The 18629-nt window shown below is 37.5% G+C and overlaps 1 protein-coding gene across 2 annotated transcripts; it reads left to right on the top strand.

Moving 5' to 3' along the window:
* The first annotated feature begins 845 nt into the window (after positions 1-845).
* LOC135491154 (uncharacterized) lies at positions 846-16700 on the top strand. 2 transcript variants are annotated; one of them, XM_064776842.1, is made up of 5 exons: positions 846-877; positions 1410-1508; positions 13136-13347; positions 13606-13801; positions 14425-16700. In XM_064776842.1, the coding sequence occupies exons 2-5, from the start codon at positions 1491-1493 to the stop codon at positions 14887-14889; spliced, it is 891 nt and encodes a 296-aa protein (XP_064632912.1). In that variant the 5' UTR covers positions 846-877; positions 1410-1490; the 3' UTR covers positions 14890-16700. The 2 variants fall into 2 exon arrangements, with proteins under 2 accessions (XP_064632912.1, XP_064632913.1); XM_064776843.1 differs by having other exon boundaries at positions 13111-13347.
* The last annotated feature ends 1929 nt before the right edge of the window (positions 16701-18629 follow it).

Here is an 18629-nt window from a genome sequence, read left to right as displayed (position 1 = left end):
GTATTGCCGTCCTTCCATCCAGCCATGTTGGGCATTTTGTAACCATAGAACTGCGGCACTTCAAATATGGTTTTGTATGTTAACAGCGCAGGAAAGGATGCTTACAGAAAAGAAAATGTGCGATTCGACTCACATTCAGCTCCCCAGGTGGCAAAATGCGTAATTAAATAAACCATTTTTTGCCGCTCTATTCTTGCAGATAAAAGCTTGAAATAAACTTGAAGAGGTCTTCATGATATAGAAGTTTTCATATAAAATAGATTAGTGTCGATTTATATCACCAGTTGGTGGTAGTGAGCAAAACTGTTGTTTGACCCCGGATGACCCCACTTTAAATTTCCCGCCCCGAACTGACATAATTTGCATCCCTGCTAGAACAGGCCGCCGATAATGCTGGCCATGTAAAATGTACGCCAAGAATGTACGGAGACTTCAAACATGGACGCTGATAGTGGCAGAGGTTTGGCTGGCGATCCTCCCCTGCTGCGTGGTCGAGGTTGCCTGGACTACTGTTGTGGTATCCAGTTAAAACGGCCCCTATTCAAAACGGCCCCTATTTTACATTTTGAACTTCTGAGACATCATGACTTTTGTTATGAATTTTTTGTCACTGAATTCAAACTGGCTCAAATGAGTCAACCATTCTTAAAAACTTCTTGAAATCAATTAATTTAACTTATTTTAACTAACAAGGATGATTAAATCCTTAGATAAACTGCAAATAAGGCTCTCAGGAGTGATTTCATGAAAATAAAGTGGGGCCGTATCGACTTGGGGCCGTTTGGAGTAGGGGCCGTATTAACTGGTAAGCACTGTTGTGACCCGTATATTCAAGAAAATGGCGGCGACCTTTTATTTCGACCGGAGCGATGATTTTGTAAGTGACAAATTTTCTTATTTGAGCCTTTACGGAAATGTACTTTGGTTCAAAATTTCATACGGTAATAGAAAAGATCAACTAAAAAGTGTTCAAATGGTCTTAGAAGGATGGATTTAACGGAATCCGGTAAAATCAACTTTCGAATGGAGTATTTTTTCGTCGTCGCGAAATTGAAGCGACGACCTCATTATCATCGTAATTTATGCAGATCAGAGACTGGGTGATTTACTGAATTGTGTTCAAAACATTGGAAAATTAGGGAATTAGTTCCATTAGAACTACTTTTCTGCATGAGTTTATTATGATTTTGACCGAACAGAGCACGAAAACTTTGTTTATTTATCAAACTGTATCGTGTTGTTATCGAATCGAATGTCGATCGTCGGAGCTGATTGATATGTGGTTGTGCACGAAAGGCGATATAGGTCTTTCATTCAGTTTGAGAAAGATGCGTGTTGATGCGTAATGATATCCGAAAAGTAATTTTAGGGAATTTTAGTGGTGTTATCTTTACCATTTTTTTGCATAGACTGATAGATCATGATCTCATCGACGTACTCAACATTGAGGGAAAGTAGGTCCGGATTGGGCAAGACGCCAGCTCTCGCACATGTTTACATTTGCGCAGGTAAGATGTCAGAAGATTTTATCTCAAAATAACTTTGATTTTCTGCCAGCCATTGGCCATAGGAACTCTTATTTTGCGGAGCAGATTGTAGAATCAATCCCAGAGAATTGTAAAGTAGCAATATGGTGCCGTTTAAGGCCTAATACATCCGGTAAATGACGTCGACAACAAAAGCGAAACAATGGGCCAGTTACGGGCACCCCCTTGTTGATAATTCTAAAATACCTTGGTACCGTAAAGTCAACTTTTAAATGGAAAATGCATAAGCCTCGTTCTGAGAGCGGAGTGTTTTGGGCACGCAACCAAGATGCTCTACCAAAGTTCCCTCGGGTTGCACTAAAATGTGGAACCATGCACACGTCACGTCAATGGAATTTCAGCTCACTTCAGAAGTTTGAGGCTCTCAAAACACTGCTTCAAACACAAATCAGTCAAGGAAGCATCAACCACCCTAAGTTTTTTAATGAGCACTACACATATTTGCCGAGAAAAACGCTCCAAATAGCCCATTTGCGCGGATTTTAGCATCACTTGAGCGAGCCGATGCGGACTTCCTATGCGCGCTGTACAAAATGTACATGTCTCATTTTCTGTAACGTTGCCGTAACATAATGTAAACAATGGCGCTACCGGCGCTCCGGCCGGGCCGCGAAATTTTTTTCTGCAGGATACTTCTGCCACAGTGTACATCTGACAGCAAATCACAATTGGCGCGATCTTTGACGTCACACTGTTTATTTATGCATGATAATGCAAATACAATGGACGATACCGAGTCGCATGCCGAGTGCCACTTCAACTGTGAATGTGACAATAGTTCATTGTCTGACCCCAATTATGCTCAACTCAAGGTTTGTGTCGTAGTGTTTAGGAATGAATTGCACAGATTCATTGTAAAATTGATGATATTATGCGTACAAAAGAGGCATCAGCTGATCTGATCGCTACATTGCAGTGCATGCATTGATTTGTGAAATTTTAAGGGGCAGTGACACTGACAGTGTTGCCAATGTTGATAATTATTAAAGGGACAGTGTATCCGATGTCTCGCGATTTGTGAAATTTTAAGGGGCAGTGACACTGACAGTGTTGCCAATGTTGATAATTATTAAAGGGACAGTGTATCCGATGTCTGCTGTTGATTTTGGTAGTTTGAACATTGTTGAAGGGCCATTGTATAAAACACATTTTGACAAGCAAACAAAATAAATTGAATGGTGGCGCCACCTATGCATATACAGCAGAACTAGTTACACGGTTGACAGATAAACATTCAACCTCGGCTATTTTGCCGAGCACAGTGCGCCTTTAACAGACAAGTCCAATAAATACAGTCCACTCGACAATGAAAATACATGTTAAGATACTGCAAATAAATATATTTTAGCTAATATACTCCTCTAACCATTTGCTAACTTGTTCTTTCCAAGATTATCAGAACACGTGGCATTGTTGACATTATTGCGCCATGTGGAAAGATGATGTCAACAAAGACACGTGCTTGCCTTGAATTCTGATTGGCTGTCAGATGTACACTATGGCAGAAGTATCCTGCAGAAAAAAATTTCGCGGCCGGGCCGGCGATGGATGGAATTTGCCAAATTCGCACATATTCAAGTTATTTTCGTGGCCTATCTTTTTAAGTTTGAGGTATTTTAGAATAGAAATTGAACCCTCGGCTTCGGACCTTGGTTGAGTTACCAAGACACTCTCGGGTGGAGCTAAAATTTCGTCCAAACCCTCGCCTGTCGGCTCGGGTTTGGACTGTATTTTAGCTCCACCCTCGAGTGTCTTGGTAACTCAACCAAGGTCCTCCGCCTCGGGTTCAATTCCTTAAACAAATTCTTGTCTCCAGGTAGACATTCAGTCTAAAGTACAGTCCTTGCTATGGACTCAGTGTCCCACATGTCCTGGATACTAGGCCTTGGTCATGTAACATGCTGGTCAATTTCAAAAAGGCCTTGTGTCCAGGTAGGAAGTGAAATTCCACCATACCACGCATTGTACATGTTGTCACACTTTTACCTGAAAACCAGGTTGTGGGTGTAAACAAGGGTATGCCTGTAAGGGGTCCATTAGAATCTAAACGAAAAAATGGCGTCTTCTTGCTCGTGTTTGCAATTTGCATATCATGCAACGAATCTGTCCATTTACGTTGATTTTCTCCCTGTCATTCATTGGCCGTGACAACGGTTATTTTAAAGTCACATCGCTGTAGGCCTAAGAACAGCTTTGTTTCGCAGTAGTCCCAGCAATATCCTCCCATCGTTTTTGTGGCTTGCAGTTTAAGTTGCAACATGCGTGTAGAAAATTTTGGCTGTCTGTGGCTTGTGCTCAGCTGATTTTGGAGTGATTGTGCAGTACAAATTTTTGAATGGTAGGCTAGGCCGACAGAATGCTGGGACTAGCTGGCAGGATTCTAGGCTTTTGTCATCAGTCATCAGGATTCTCCCCAAGGGGTTTTCCGAGGGTGGGCCGCCCAACCTTGACATGCTTGAGGGGGGGGGGCGCCTGACCTTGATTAAAAAAAAATTAATTTTTTTTTAGATTGATCAAAAATAACATTCTAAGACCATTCTTAGGCATGATTATGCTGAAATCATGCTTAGTTTTAGAGTATTAAAACACCTTCTCTAAAGCTAAAGACCTTATTTCTCCCTGGACTTGTTGAGAAAGTTTTCTGCCGCATGGTAAAATCTATCGAAACGACACATGCCCCCCTACCTTGGCACAACCCTGGGGAGAACCCTGTGACTGTATTGTGTTGGTTGATTTCAAACAGGCCTTGTGTCCAGGTAAGAAGTGAAGTTCAACTATTCCACCCAATGTATATTACCTGATCAAGCAGAGACTGTATCCGGTGGTGTACTAACATGTACATAACTAAGTCCTGAATAAGGAAAAAAAATCTATAGTCTGTTTGATTATACTATTCACCCGTCTATGTCAGCGTTCTTTATTCAGTGTTAATTTCTCTGCTCTTTCTTTACAGATTTACTGTTGGCACATTTGAAGTCCAGTAAAGCACTTGCTGTTCCCACATTCAGAAGAGAGTAAGGTGTGCTTACTCGTCTTACTGCTTTCCATTCCTGGAGAGCATTATCAAATACCTGCCACAAGGCAACGAATATCTGCCGCAAGGCACGTAATACCTGCCGCAAGGCACCTAATACCTGCCGCAAGGCACCTAATACCTGCCGCAAGGCACCTAATACCTGCCGCAAGGCACCTAATACCTGTCGCAAGGCACCTAATACCTGCCGCAAGGCACCGAATATCTGCCGCAAGGCACCTGATTTCTGCCGCAAGGCACCGAATACCTGCCGCTAGGCTCCGAATACTTGCCGCAAGGCACTGAATATCTGCCGCAAGGCACCGAATATCTGCCGCAAGGCACCGAATATCTGCCGCAAGGCACCGATTATCTGCCGCAAGGCACCGAATATCTGCCGCAAGGCACCAAATTATTGGCAGAGGGCAACAAACTACTGCCACAGGGCGTATTGCTTCCAAATAGACCAGCTGCAAGGCAGGCAACAAATTTTTGCCACAGAACTTCAATTGCTTTACTGTACTTCGAAAAATTTGCTGTGTTGAAAATAATGGGTAACGATCTTGTTCAATATAGGTCTGTGGTTGGCCAATTTTCTTCAACTGCAAATGCATTGAGTCAGCCAGTTGAAACAAGTGCATGTGGATGTTGTCCGTCTATGTGGTACTTCAACTCAATCTGGCTAGTTATGATCCATATGCATAATATGAAAATGTTATATCAAAAAAGTCAGCAGCTAAATAACATAGTTAATTCAGATGATTTGAATTGGAAAATTGATTCAAAGTCTGAAAAATGGTTTGCCAAAATAATGAAAACTTATGAAGCCAAACAGAACCAAAACACCTGTCATGAAATAAACATTAAAACAAGTTCATCACTTGACCCTTCCATAGAAACAACACCATTGTGGCATTACAAGCATGTAGTTTTTAAATTGTCATTAGTGTTGTTCTTGGTTTTGACTGTTGGGTATAAAGTGTACGCATCCAATGTTCTGAAATTGAGCAATGATATTGAAACAAATCCTGGCCCAGTTGATCATGTTGTTGACTCTCTTATAAGAAAAGTTGTCCAAGGTTCATGTCACCAAGGTAATGAACGATACTCTGAAACTTCCATGGGTAGACAGTGTGTCACTAATGCTGCATCTTCTCTTTTATATTCTGTCATTATTTCACCAGCTCACTGGCAATCACAAGACCTAGATGACATTTTAAATGAAGGAGATTCATGGTACAAGGAAGTAAAATTGACCAAACCCTCCTTGAATTACTTGGCCATTGATGAACTGCCAGCTTACCATTCATGTTTCAATGAAAATTTCAAAATCAAACCAGTTGGAGTGTCAAATAATTATTGTTTTAATTATGATGCAAATACCCAAGCTTTACCAGCTGAACGTTTCTTTGCAAACATGTCGTCACATTATGGTGCTATTGTGATAGTAGCATCTCAAGCAGCAGCCTTTACTGTTATGCATATTGATGAGAGATATTATTTATTCGATTCACATAGTAGAGATAAACATGGTAAGCCATCGCCTGATGGGTTTTCTCTTCTACTCTCATTCTCAGATTTGAACAAGTTTGGTGCCTATCTAAAACAGCATATTGGAAATGTTATTGATTGCATATTTGAAGCAACATTTTTCGAAGTATGTATAGTATCAAAGAGGACTTTGAAACGTGGTCTTGAACAATCGACAACAACAAAATCAACAACAAATGTGTTAATTGATAATTATTTACATGATCAGGCTAAACAACAAAAACAAAAGCATGATAAAAAACTGAATGATTCTAAAAGACAAAAGATTCGAGAAATTGAAAAAAAATCAAAACAGAAAGCTAGACTTGATGATTCTAAAAGACAAAAGATTCGAGAAATTGAAAGAAAATCAAAACAGAAAGCGAGACTTGATGATTCTAAGAGACAGAAGATTCAAGAAATTGAAAGAAAATCAAAACAGAAAGTAAGACTTGATGATTCTAAAAGAAAACATGTTCAAAATATTGAGAAGGAATTGAAACAAAAGGCACACCTTGATCAACATACAAAAAATTCTGAAAATGAACGAGATTTGCTTCGCAAGAAAAGAAAGCGCGACAGTGTGTCTTACAGAGAAATCGAACATCTGCAAAAACGTGTCAGATACATGAAAAACAAATCTAATAAACAAAATGCCCAAACCCTACAAAATTGTCAATGTGTTCCTGATTTAAGTAATGATCTCTCTTCCTATGAAAAGAAAAAATATGGCGCAACATTAAAAGACAATATTGATCAATTTCTTGAATCAACTGCCAATGGTCCTATTTACATCTGCAGCTGCTGTCACCAAACATGGTTTCGGCATTCAGTGAAATCCTCTGAATCCTGGCCTAAGCACTTTGACTCTGATTTCGTTGAAAGTCTTTTGACAGAAAAAACATCTGTATATGGCAAGCGGTGGCTTTGTAGTACATGCATAGATTCTTTAAAATCTGGTAAAGTCCCAAAACTAGCTGTTGCAAATGGAATGAAATTTCCACCCACGCCACCTGAATTAGAAAATCTATTTCAACTTGAAGAGCGATTGATTGCTTTGAGAATACCATTCATGCAAATACGACAGTTACCAAGAGGCTCACAGTTATCCACGAAGGGGTCAGTAGTCAATGTTCCAACAGATGTGGAAACTACAGTCAATTCAATTCCAAGAACATTTGATAAAACATGCAAGATTCCAATAAAATTGAAAAGGAAGCTATCCTATACACATGCAGTGACTACACAGAATGTACGTCCTGCTGTAATCATAACTGCACTGCATTATCTGATGAACAACAGTGAATTATATAAAAATGCCAATTTGACAGTGAATGATGGGTGGCTTCAAAGTTTCCCTGCTGAAGTTGTAGAACTAGAAGAGGAGACTCCAGTTGTTGACACTAATGATAATCCAGATAGTTCAATTGATGTTGACACACTTGTTAAAGAATTTGAAGAAGCTGAACAATATAACCCTGATGATCATTTTGAAGAAATCCAAGATGATCCAGCAGGTAATCTTGACACTTTACTAGATGAACCTGAAATATCAAATACCTATGTTTATTCATTTGCACCAGGAGAAAATCAGAGGCCACTTGGCCTCTTCCAAGATAAAGATTCTGAATATCTCTGCTTTCCATCTATATTCATTGGGCAGACACGCCCAGATAATCAAGAACGTAAAGTTCCTGTACATTATAGTGACATATGTAAATGGGAGCTCCGAGCTGCAGATAGAAGAGTTGCTAAATCGGTACCAAATCTGTTCTACAAAATGAAAAAATTGCAGATCAAGCAAATTTCAGATAAAGTTCAACTAGCTATGCGACGATGTAAAACACAGGGTAAAACCTATTACGCCAGTGATTTGTTGAATTCTACTGTTGTAAATGAAATAACCAGATTAGATGAAGGATACCGAATCTTTCGAACTATAAGAAGTTCACCACCATATTTTGAAGCTAAAAAAAAGGATCTCTTTGCAATGATAAGACAATTGGGTTTGCCCACTTGGTTTATATCACTCTCTGCTGCTGAAACAAGATGGATCGACCTTCTTCGTACTCTGGGGAATTTGTTGGATAACAAAACCTATTCAGATGATGAAATACTTGATTTCAATTGGACCAAAAAGTGTGACTTGATTAAATCAGACCCTGTTACTTGTGTGAGATTCTTTGATCATCGAATCCATACTTTTCTTCACACAGTATTGTTAAGTCCTCATAATCCCATTGGCAAAGTAACAGATTATTTTTACCGTGTAGAAATGCAACAAAGAGGAAGCCCACATATTCATATGCTAATGTGGATTGCAAAAGCACCACAATTTGATAAAGACTCCGATGAAGATCTAATCAAATTCATAGACCAATACGTAACGTGTTCACTTTCTAATACATCGGACTTAACCTTCATTCAACTCCAGCTACACAAGCACAGTATGACATGTCGAAAAAATGGTAAAGCAATCTGTCGTTTCAACTTTCCCCTGCCACCAATGCCTGCCACAAAAATCTTGCGCCCATTTGAAATAGAACCTGAGGATATTGCTAACCACAAATCGAATTACTCAAAAATAGCAGCCGAATTAAATGCAATGGGCGATGGTTCAGATATCTCCTTCGATGAATTTCTAAAAAAATTAGAATTATCTGAGGAGGAATATTATTCTGCTCTCAGGACATCAATCAATGGACCCAAAGTCTTTTTCAAACGACAGCCATCAGAAATCCGAGTAAATGCCTACATGAAATCATTAGTAAATGTTTGGAAAGCCAATCATGATATCCAGTTTGTTTTGGATGCATTTGCTTGTGCAACATATATTGTATCCTATGTTAGCAAATCAGCTCGTGGCATGAGTAATTTATTACACAACGCTTGTACAGAAGCAAAAAATGGAAACAACAATTTACGCCAGCAAGTTCGACAAATAGGAAACAAATTTCTGAATGCGTGTGAAATATCAGCTCAAGAATCTGCTTATCTGGTCATGCAGTTACCCCTAACTAAAGCAACACGTGATGTTATATTTCTTCCAACAGCACCACCTGATGATCGTACTTTTTTAATTAAGAGTACTGCTGATTTAGAAAAACTTCCTCCAAATTCAACTGATATCAAAGTGGGCAATATAATATCAAGATATAGTACTCGACCAAAGCAGTTGGAAAGTTGGTGTTTAGCAGATTATGCCTCAAAACTCAATATTACTTATCCAAAACAAAATAATGACCCATTCCAAGATAATTTAGATGATATAGATGAACACTTTATTAACCCCGACACTGAAAATATGCAAGGTGATAATGATGAAAATGAAGTAAACTTCACCACAAAGAGTGGTGTAGTCTATAAATTGAAAAACAACCCAAGAGTAATTAGATATGTGCGATACAATGTGAATACTGATCCTGACAACTGTTACCGAGAAAGAATTCTCCTCTTTTTGCCATGGAGAAATGAAACATCAGATTTACTTGGTGGCCATAGCACACATTATGCCCATTATAATGACAAGAAATCCATTATTGATATCAAAAGAAAGCAATATGAACACATGGCTGACATCCTTGATGAAGCTGCAAAAAGAGCTGACACTGAATCACAATTGTTTGATGGTATCGCACCAAGCAACATGCACACAGAAGCTCAAGATGCTGATCAAACAGTTCATGATTGTCCAGAATTAGTTTCTTCAATCCTGCCAACAGTGAACAAATGAGAACTTACGATATAGGGGTTGACATTGGACTTCATCCTCAAAAAGAATCACACCACTTTGATAAACTACCAGGTAGAATATCTGACGAAGAATACCACCAACTGGTGAGAGATTTAAATAGGAAACAGCGCGACATCTTCAAACATGTGCTCAAACATATTAAAACGTCATCTAAGCAGTTACACTTATTTGTCACAGGTGGTGCTGGTGTAGGCAAAAGTGTCACTATTAAAGCTATTCACCAAAGTCTACTCCGTTGTTTATCTACAAATGCAGGCGATGACCCTGAAAATTGTCGTATTCTACTAACTGCCCCAACTGGAACAGCAGCATACAATATACATGGCACGACCCTGCACACAGCTTTCCATATTTTACCAAACCAAGGCTTGAAATACACTAAGTTACCAAATAATCTGAGTGAAAAATACATAACATACTACAGAAATCTATCTGTTCTCATCATTGATGAAATTAGCATGGTCGGGCGAAATATGTTCCAATTCTTATCTCTTAGATTACAAGAACTAAAAGGTAATAAAGAGCATTCACGTCATCACTTTCGGAGATCTGTATCAACTGCAACCAGTTATGGACAAGTGGATTTTCTCAGATCCAGCCAAAAGAGAAAAGGTTGATTATAGAGATTTAGCAACCAATTTGTGGACTGGTGAACAATTTGATACTAGTAATGATAATGAACCAAACCAGACCTATTCTGATAAGACTGAAAATACAAATGAATGCCATTTCAAGATGTTTGAACTAACCCAAATTATGCGCCAAAAAGATGACATGGATTTTGCACAACTGCTTAATCGTTTAAGAGAAGGCAAACATACAAAAGATGACATTGAAACATTAAACTCGAGAGTAATTTCCAAAAATGACCCTAATTATCCAAAAAATGCATTACACTTGTACTGTACAAGAGCTAATGTATCAACACATAACCAGTTTGTCTTTCATCATGCATCATCAGAAAAGATAATTGTAAAACCTGTTGACACAGTAATAAGTGATTTTAGTGATCAAGTCAAACAAACCATTATTGAACATATTCCTGATGACCCTTCTGTAACAGCTGGCCTAGTAAATGACCTCTCAGTAGCAGTTGGCTTGCCTTACATGATCACATGCAATGTAAATATTAGTGATGGGTTGACTAATGGAACCATGTGTGAAATGAAAAGAATCCAATATATGAAAAATTTTGACCGACCTGCAATTCTTTGGGTATTGTTCCAAAATCCAGAGGTTGGAAAAACTATACGGTCTACTTACAAATCATTCTTTTCAACTGATACTCCGAAAAACTGGACTCCCATTTTCGCCGTAAAACGCACATTTTACCGTGGCAAGAACTACACACCAGTTACAAGGACTCAATTTCCTTTAACAATTGGAGCCTCAAAAACTATCTGGAAAGCACAAGGTTATTCCCTAAAAGAAGTCGTTGTTGACATGACTTCACGAAGAAAGATTAACCATGTACACTATGTTGCACTGAGTAGAGTAACAAATATTAATGGTTTGCACATTTTGAATTTACAAGAAAACAAAATTGGTACAGATTCAGCCGTTACTAATGAAATGGACCGCCTCCGGAACAAATCTAATTTAAAGCTCAACTACATCATACCATCCTCACTTGGACAAGAGTATCTCAAATTAATGTTCCATAATACAAGATCTTTAAATCTTCATTTAAATGATATCACTGCCGACCATCAAATACTAACTGCTGATATACTAGTTGTAGCAGAATCACGTCTCATTGCAACAGACAGCAATGACACCTTTAAAATTCCAAATTTTACTCTTTATAGAAATGATCAAAATAATGGAAGTACTACAAAACGACCACCACATGGCCTAGCTTCATATATATCACACAAACTTGCTCCATTCTGCAAAGTTTCACATACATCAACACCACACTTCGAAGCATCTTGCATTATCATATCAAAACCCATAACTTCTCTCCAAATTATTACTTTGTATAAGTCGCCCACCTGTTCATTTACAGAACTGTGTTCAAAACTTAAATCTATTGTCTCAGAAATAGATCTCACACAACCCTTAATTGTTGTTGGTGACTTCAACTTTGACATATCAAAGAGCAACAGTGATCCTCATTTGCAAACTGTCTGCAATATATTTGGATGTCAACAATTCATCAGTGAAATCACAACTGATTATGATTCACTCATTGATATGGTATTCTCTAACGCACCTAATCTCACCACATCTACAATAGAATCAACTTGGTCAGATCATAAAATTATATTAGTAGCTTATCGTCTCATCACTACTCAGCAACATTAGGGCTTCTGGAAGAAGGGGTGGGGAGAGAGGGAAAGTCAATAGCTTGGGAAACAAAAAGGTGACGTACAATCATCTACCTGTATCAATGACATTAAATTCAATTGGATAAATTATTAAACAAAAAACTGCTGTTAACATATCATGAATTGGGGCTCAGCTGATAGTCAAACAGGGAAATGAGTCACCCTTATCTTCCAGATGCACTTCATTTCTCATCTGAAAAACAATATGAAATACTGTACACAAGATATTATAATCCAGCACATAATTTCTTCTCCATTGGCAGCTATATCTAAATACTGCTGGAGCTGCAACTGGGTAGGGGGTGTAAAAACAAAGAGGGAACAAGTACCAAAACAATTTACTGACTGCATAAACTGTTTGTGTTACATATGTGATATTATGAACAAAACTATGTAAATCTCTGTGAGTGTAATATTATCAATGAAACTCAAACTGTCACCTTGCACAACATTCTGTCTAATGGATATTGGACATACCACTTTCTGACTGGAATTTCACTTCAATCTATGGACATTTGTGCTCATTCTTTGGATAAGTTTGAATTCTGCGCTGTGATCCATATAACGCCCAAATCAAAATCTCACTACGAAATGGCAAATCAGACTATGGACTGTCTACTGAGTACTATATCCTTGGATATATTCGAGATAACATTGCTCAACAAAATCTCGATCTCCTACTCCTCACAAAGGACTTATAATAGGTAATTGCCTGCAAAAGTCACAACAAAGTTTCTATTTATTCGCCTGTACCATCTACAATCATTTCATTAAGGTAAAATACATGTACTTTGTTCTTTTAGATGCTATTGCTAACCATTCATCAATCTTCTTCTCATTTCATAGTATCAAGCAAAATAATAGTATTCCATAAGGCGTGCCAAAATAACATCAACCACCTTCTCTCTACTTCCACTATTATACTAAAATTTTCAGAATTTCAACTATCTTTTCTTACAAGATTACCAAGATGGCAACCAAAAGAAAGGCAGATGATGTGGACACTTTTGAAAAAAAAGTCTTCATCTTCAACACGAGTCCATTGAAGCGTAGCTCAAGAACAAACAGAGACTATTTCAATGCCGTTTGTCAGACTGACAAAGACGAGTATATAGATACTGTTTGTTTTAAAACAAACCTACACCAACAATTCCGCAAAGCTGAGCTTGAAAGGTAACTATTGAAAAAGCGTCTCATATGGAGAAATTGGACCACTTTAACCTTACATTTTCACCCCTAGTGCCCTTCCGACAATATCAAGTACACTATACAAGTGAAAATTTTTACTCAATATTTCATGACAAAAGGTACTTGCTAAGGTATATCGTATATTATTGTATATGTATAAAATAAAAACAACTATGCCTTTAGACCTTTCACTTTTCCCACTGATGTTCAAACTGAAATCCTCTTTAACTTTGTACCTTGCAGAACTCCAGTCAAATTGGAAAATGTCAACTATGCAACCAGTTACAACAAGCCGAATACGAAGAACTTGAAACTTACCTACCTTTCATCAATGAGTCCAAGTAAACAACAAATTTCCTTTCGCCCAAAACCACCAAAAGAAGAAGAGACTCAAACAATCAAACTAGGAGAACTGGAAAAGATCAATAACTTTCAAAAGGTAACTTTCTTCAATAACCATTAGGCATTATCTCATCCAGTCATCATATCATGACCTCTGACACGGTTGTACAATAGTTGTATCTGCATTTCTGTCAAAATTGATTTTATTATTTTACATTAATACACATTTGATGAGTTTTATTTACAACTTTCACAATCATAGTTATACCGGTTGATGTGTTGAACACACAAAAATACTCCTCACAGCTGCATTTCCATTCAGTTAAGAATATTCAATTCTGTTATGGTCGAAATTACCAAAATGTCAGATACAACTAGTTAAACCCTGGCCCAAGTCCATGATATTCTAAAAATACTCTTTACTCTTAATCAAGCAAATATTTCGCCATTATTTGGCAAATGACCCCATAATTCAAACAACTAGCAAAAAAAGTGCCTGCTCCAAACGAGCAGAAATCAGTTGTGCTGTATTCATTCCTCCACTTTAATGAATTGAAAAACAGTTCATTCTAGTCTTCTCTTATTATTCATTACGAACAATTCTTTTCAACATCACCATGTTCCCATAAAAGAAAAGTAGTCACCATCATTAAACAATGGCACATTTTTAGAAAACCAGTGCATACAGTATACACCATATAACATATTCTCATCTTTCAGGTAAACACAGTCGCCAAAATCATGGATATAAAAGAAGATACGATCACAAAAGATGTCTGGGGGAAAAGTCTAGATATGAAAGTCCTCATAATTGCAGACGAAACAGGCTGTACACACCTAACCGTGTGGGGTTCCCTAATACCCAAGATAAAGCTAACAGAAACATACACCTTGAAGGACCTCGGCATTAGAGAATATACCGCAGGCTTAAAAACTCTAACAACATCACCATCTACAACAGTAGAAACTTATCACGAAGTGCTTGACACTGTCACCATCGCAGACAACCTCCTTCCAAATGAGCAAAAAACCACCATTATAAATGGCAAAATAGAACAAATTCAAATTGTTATGAAAAAAACTTGCAGAAATGCAAGACTGTGGCACCAAACAAGACCGACAAAACTTACAAATGCCCGTCTTGTAATATGCGACAACGAAGTTCCGCACTACTGCAGAACATAAAGGCAAAACTGGATATCGCAACAGAGAATAACAATATCCTCAAATTATCAGCAAAAGACCAACTCCTAATAAATTACCTAGCTGAACAGGATTTCAAAATAACCGAAACAGTTTCGAGTGACGACATTGAAGAATTTCTTCTCAATATAGACACCATATCATTCCTTGAATATGATGCAAACAACCTGGTCACGAGTATGTCCTAAGCTGTTCATACAAACATGTATGTACTTGCCAACCATTCTCATAACAACTTATCACTTTTGTTAGTATACTGTTCCATTCATCATTTGAATTGAACATGTACACTCATAGTCAAAAGTTTATGGACACCGCTTCTTGCACATTTCTACAGTCAACGAAGAAAATTCCTCACAAGTGTTCTACTGGATTACCTCTTTCTGAAACAATGTCCACAACAATTGTCCATAAACTTTTGACCATGAGTGTACATATCCATTACTACTACTACTGTATATCTCATAACAATCAGTCCTTATATCTTGTTCTTTGTCTTGTTAATCACTACTGCAGAACATTTAAGCAAAACTGTGTACTTATTAACCATTCTCTTAGTAGCTTACCACTTTTCTTAGTATAATGTTCCATCCATCATTTCAATTAAACATGTACATTCATAGTCAAAAGTTTATGAACACCAGTTTTTGCACATTTCTAATATCATTCAACCAAGAAAATTCCCCACAAGTGCTGACAACTCATGTTCAAGTGGATTATCTGTTTCTGAAACAATGTCCAAAACAGGTGTCCATAAACTTTTGACCATGAGTGTACATATCCTATTACTACTACTGCTGTATATATCATAACAATCAGTACTTTTATCTTGTTCTTTGTCCTGTTCATCACTACTGCAGAACATTAAAGCAAAACCGTGTACTTATCGACAATTCTCTTAGTAGCTTACCACTTTTTTTAGTATAATGTTCCATTCATCTTTTTAAATTAAACATGTACATTCATAGTCAAAAGTTTATGGACACCAGTTCTTGCACATTTCTGATATCATTCAACCAAGAATATTCCCCATAGGTGCTGACAACTCGTGTTCAAGTAAATTACCTGGTTCTGAAACAATGTCCACACAGGTGTCCATAAACTTTTGACCATGAGTGTACATATCCTATTACTACTACTACTGTATATATCATAACAATCAGTACTTTTATTTTGTTCTTTGTCCTGTTCATCACTACTGCAGAACATAAAGCAAAACCGTGTACTTATCAACCATTCTCTTAGTAGCTTACCACTTTTTTAGTATAATGTTCCATTCATCTTTTTAAATTAAACATGTACATTCATAGTCAAAAGTTTAAGGACACCAGTTTTTGCACATTTCTGATATCATTCAACCAAGAAAATTCCCCACAAGTGCTGACAACTCGTCTTCAAGTAAATTACCTGGTTCTGAAACAATGTCCACACAGGTGTCCATAAACTTTTCACCATTAGTGTACATATCCTATTGCTGCTACATAACTACACTATATATCATGACAATCAGTACTTTTAACTTGTTCTTTGTCTTGTTGCATAAGTTCAGCTTGCGCTCTTTTATTTATATTTTTATTTTCATGTTTCATTTATATTTGTATTTTTATGTTAATCAACAACTTGTCACCATTTCTGTAATTGGGGATACTAATACTAGTAGTACACCACATTTGATTTCAATCATCTGTATATAATCTAAATCACCTGCAGGTCAGGAAATCATTTCACCAATAAAGTTACTTTCTAAAACTTGCTTATCTTCATTTCCTTGGAACATCACTTTAAGGAAGACTACTTCAAATTTACTTCGACAAAAATTATCAAATGATCTCATATTGAAATAATTAGTGCAAATGAAACAAACCTTCCTCAAAACCAATTCCCCTAGGCTCGAACCTTCCCTCCAATGAACAAAATCTCTCATGCTACAACCAAGGCATTTCTCATACAGCAAATCATACAATTGGCACAAAACATCTGGAATACCCCACCAACTCATGCCACTGTCCACCTTAAGTGCAAACAATAACTCACCCTCAGCTGAGCGCCAGGCCCGTGGGCCTCTTGTTATCTTGTGGTTGTACCCAAATGCTCGATGCCTCATGGTGTTAAGGTGATCATTTTGAGTAAATGAGCAAGTTGTTTTCTAAGTTCCAGTTGCATCAATTGAGTTTCGTATAGAATTTAACTCGACAGTCATTTTAAAGTGTTAATGTGACGTTATGTGATGCAGCAATATCTTGTGTGAAATACAGGTATCTGTCTGGTAGTTGACTTTATCCAGAGAGGTGAATTAGGCCAAGTTCACATTTCAAGCAGGAAGGAACAAGTACAGTAAGAAGTGATGTCTTGTCTAATAATACAATATTAGTAATATTGTATAGTAATTATGTAAGTTTCTAGCTATATTGTTGTAAAACAGAAGTACATGTAATTGGTTACATTGATATGTAACTTTGATACATGTTATAAGCTATTTTTGAATCCAGGTACTTTGAATCTAGGTACATGTAATCTTAGTTAGACTTCAGTGTAACTTCATAAACAGGACAGGTTAAGAAGTAAAGTAGGTTGTTTAGTTAAAAATCAAAAATCTTTGTTAAAGATTTTTTAGTAAATAAGGGGGATGTGATGTATAAATAGCACAATATTTAGAGCAGGCCCAGACTCCTTTAGTTAGGGCACGGGTTGTGTAGACCCTGTTCATGCGGGGATCTTCCGAGAAGGAGCGACGCGCTCAGCTTGTTCATGTGGTGGAGATTGTCATTTCGAATAATAAAGTGATATTCTACGATAAACCAGGACTTGCCTCTATTGAATGAAATGGAACCAGGAAAACATAACACTACTGCTTGTACGCCGTTCGATGGACGAACTACCAGTACCAGTCAGTTATTCTGCCGGTATTTTTCCCATCATATAGTAGCATTTTACAGTCCCTGTCTTTTGGGCAACTATCATTAGTTTTTAGAAATATTATAAGCATAAATGAATATACATTATGTAATATTAGTTAGACTTCAGTGTAACTTCATAAACAGGACAGGTTAAGAAGTAAAGTAGGTTGTTTAGTTAAAAATCAAAAATCTTTGTTAAAGATTTTTTAGTAAATAAGGGGGATGTGATGTATAAATAGCACAATATTTAGAGCAGGCCCAGACTCCTTTAGTTAGGGCACGGGTTGTGTAGACCCTGTTCATGCGGGGATCTTCCGAGAAGGAGCGACGCGCTCAGCTTGTTCATGTGGTGGAGATTGTCATTTCGAATAATAAAGTGATATTCTACGATAAACCAGGACTTGCCTCTATTGAATGAAATGGAACCAGGAAAACATAACACTACTGCTTGTACGCCGTTCGATGGACGAACTACCAGTACCAGTCAGTTATTCTGCCGGTATTTTTCCCATCATATAGTAGCATTTTACAGTCCCTGTCTTTTGGGCAACTATCATTAGTTTTTAGAAATATTATAAGCATAAATGAATATACATTATTATCATAGTATTACTAGAGTATTGTTTCACAGTATGTACGTCCACTTGATTTAGGCCTAGGGGGCCTATGTATTTCCCTTCATGTCATGGTAGTTTTAAAAACTTCCGCCAGAGTAGAAAATCCACGTGGGCTACTTTTGAAACAAAAAAATTATCGCATCGTTCAAATATTCATTTTCATTCCATAACCACAAATCTATTCGGTACGTGCACGTGTTCATGTAGA

The sequence above is a fragment of the Lineus longissimus genome, chromosome 7 (genome assembly GCF_910592395.1).
Source record: "Lineus longissimus chromosome 7, tnLinLong1.2, whole genome shotgun sequence".
Classification (NCBI taxonomy): domain Eukaryota; kingdom Metazoa; phylum Nemertea; class Pilidiophora; order Heteronemertea; family Lineidae; genus Lineus; species Lineus longissimus.
Note: the sequence above shows the minus strand (reverse complement) of the source record. Positions and strands in the feature narration are given on the sequence as shown.

Excerpts from the sequence above, each read along its gene's own strand:
- LOC135491154 (XM_064776842.1), top strand. Across the intron at positions 13,348-13,605 it reads CGCAAAGCTGAGCTTGAAAG|AACTCCAGTCAAATTGGAAA; the intron begins GTAACTATTGAA and ends TGTACCTTGCAG. Across the intron at positions 13,802-14,424 it reads AGATCAATAACTTTCAAAAG|GTAAACACAGTCGCCAAAAT; the intron begins GTAACTTTCTTC and ends CTCATCTTTCAG.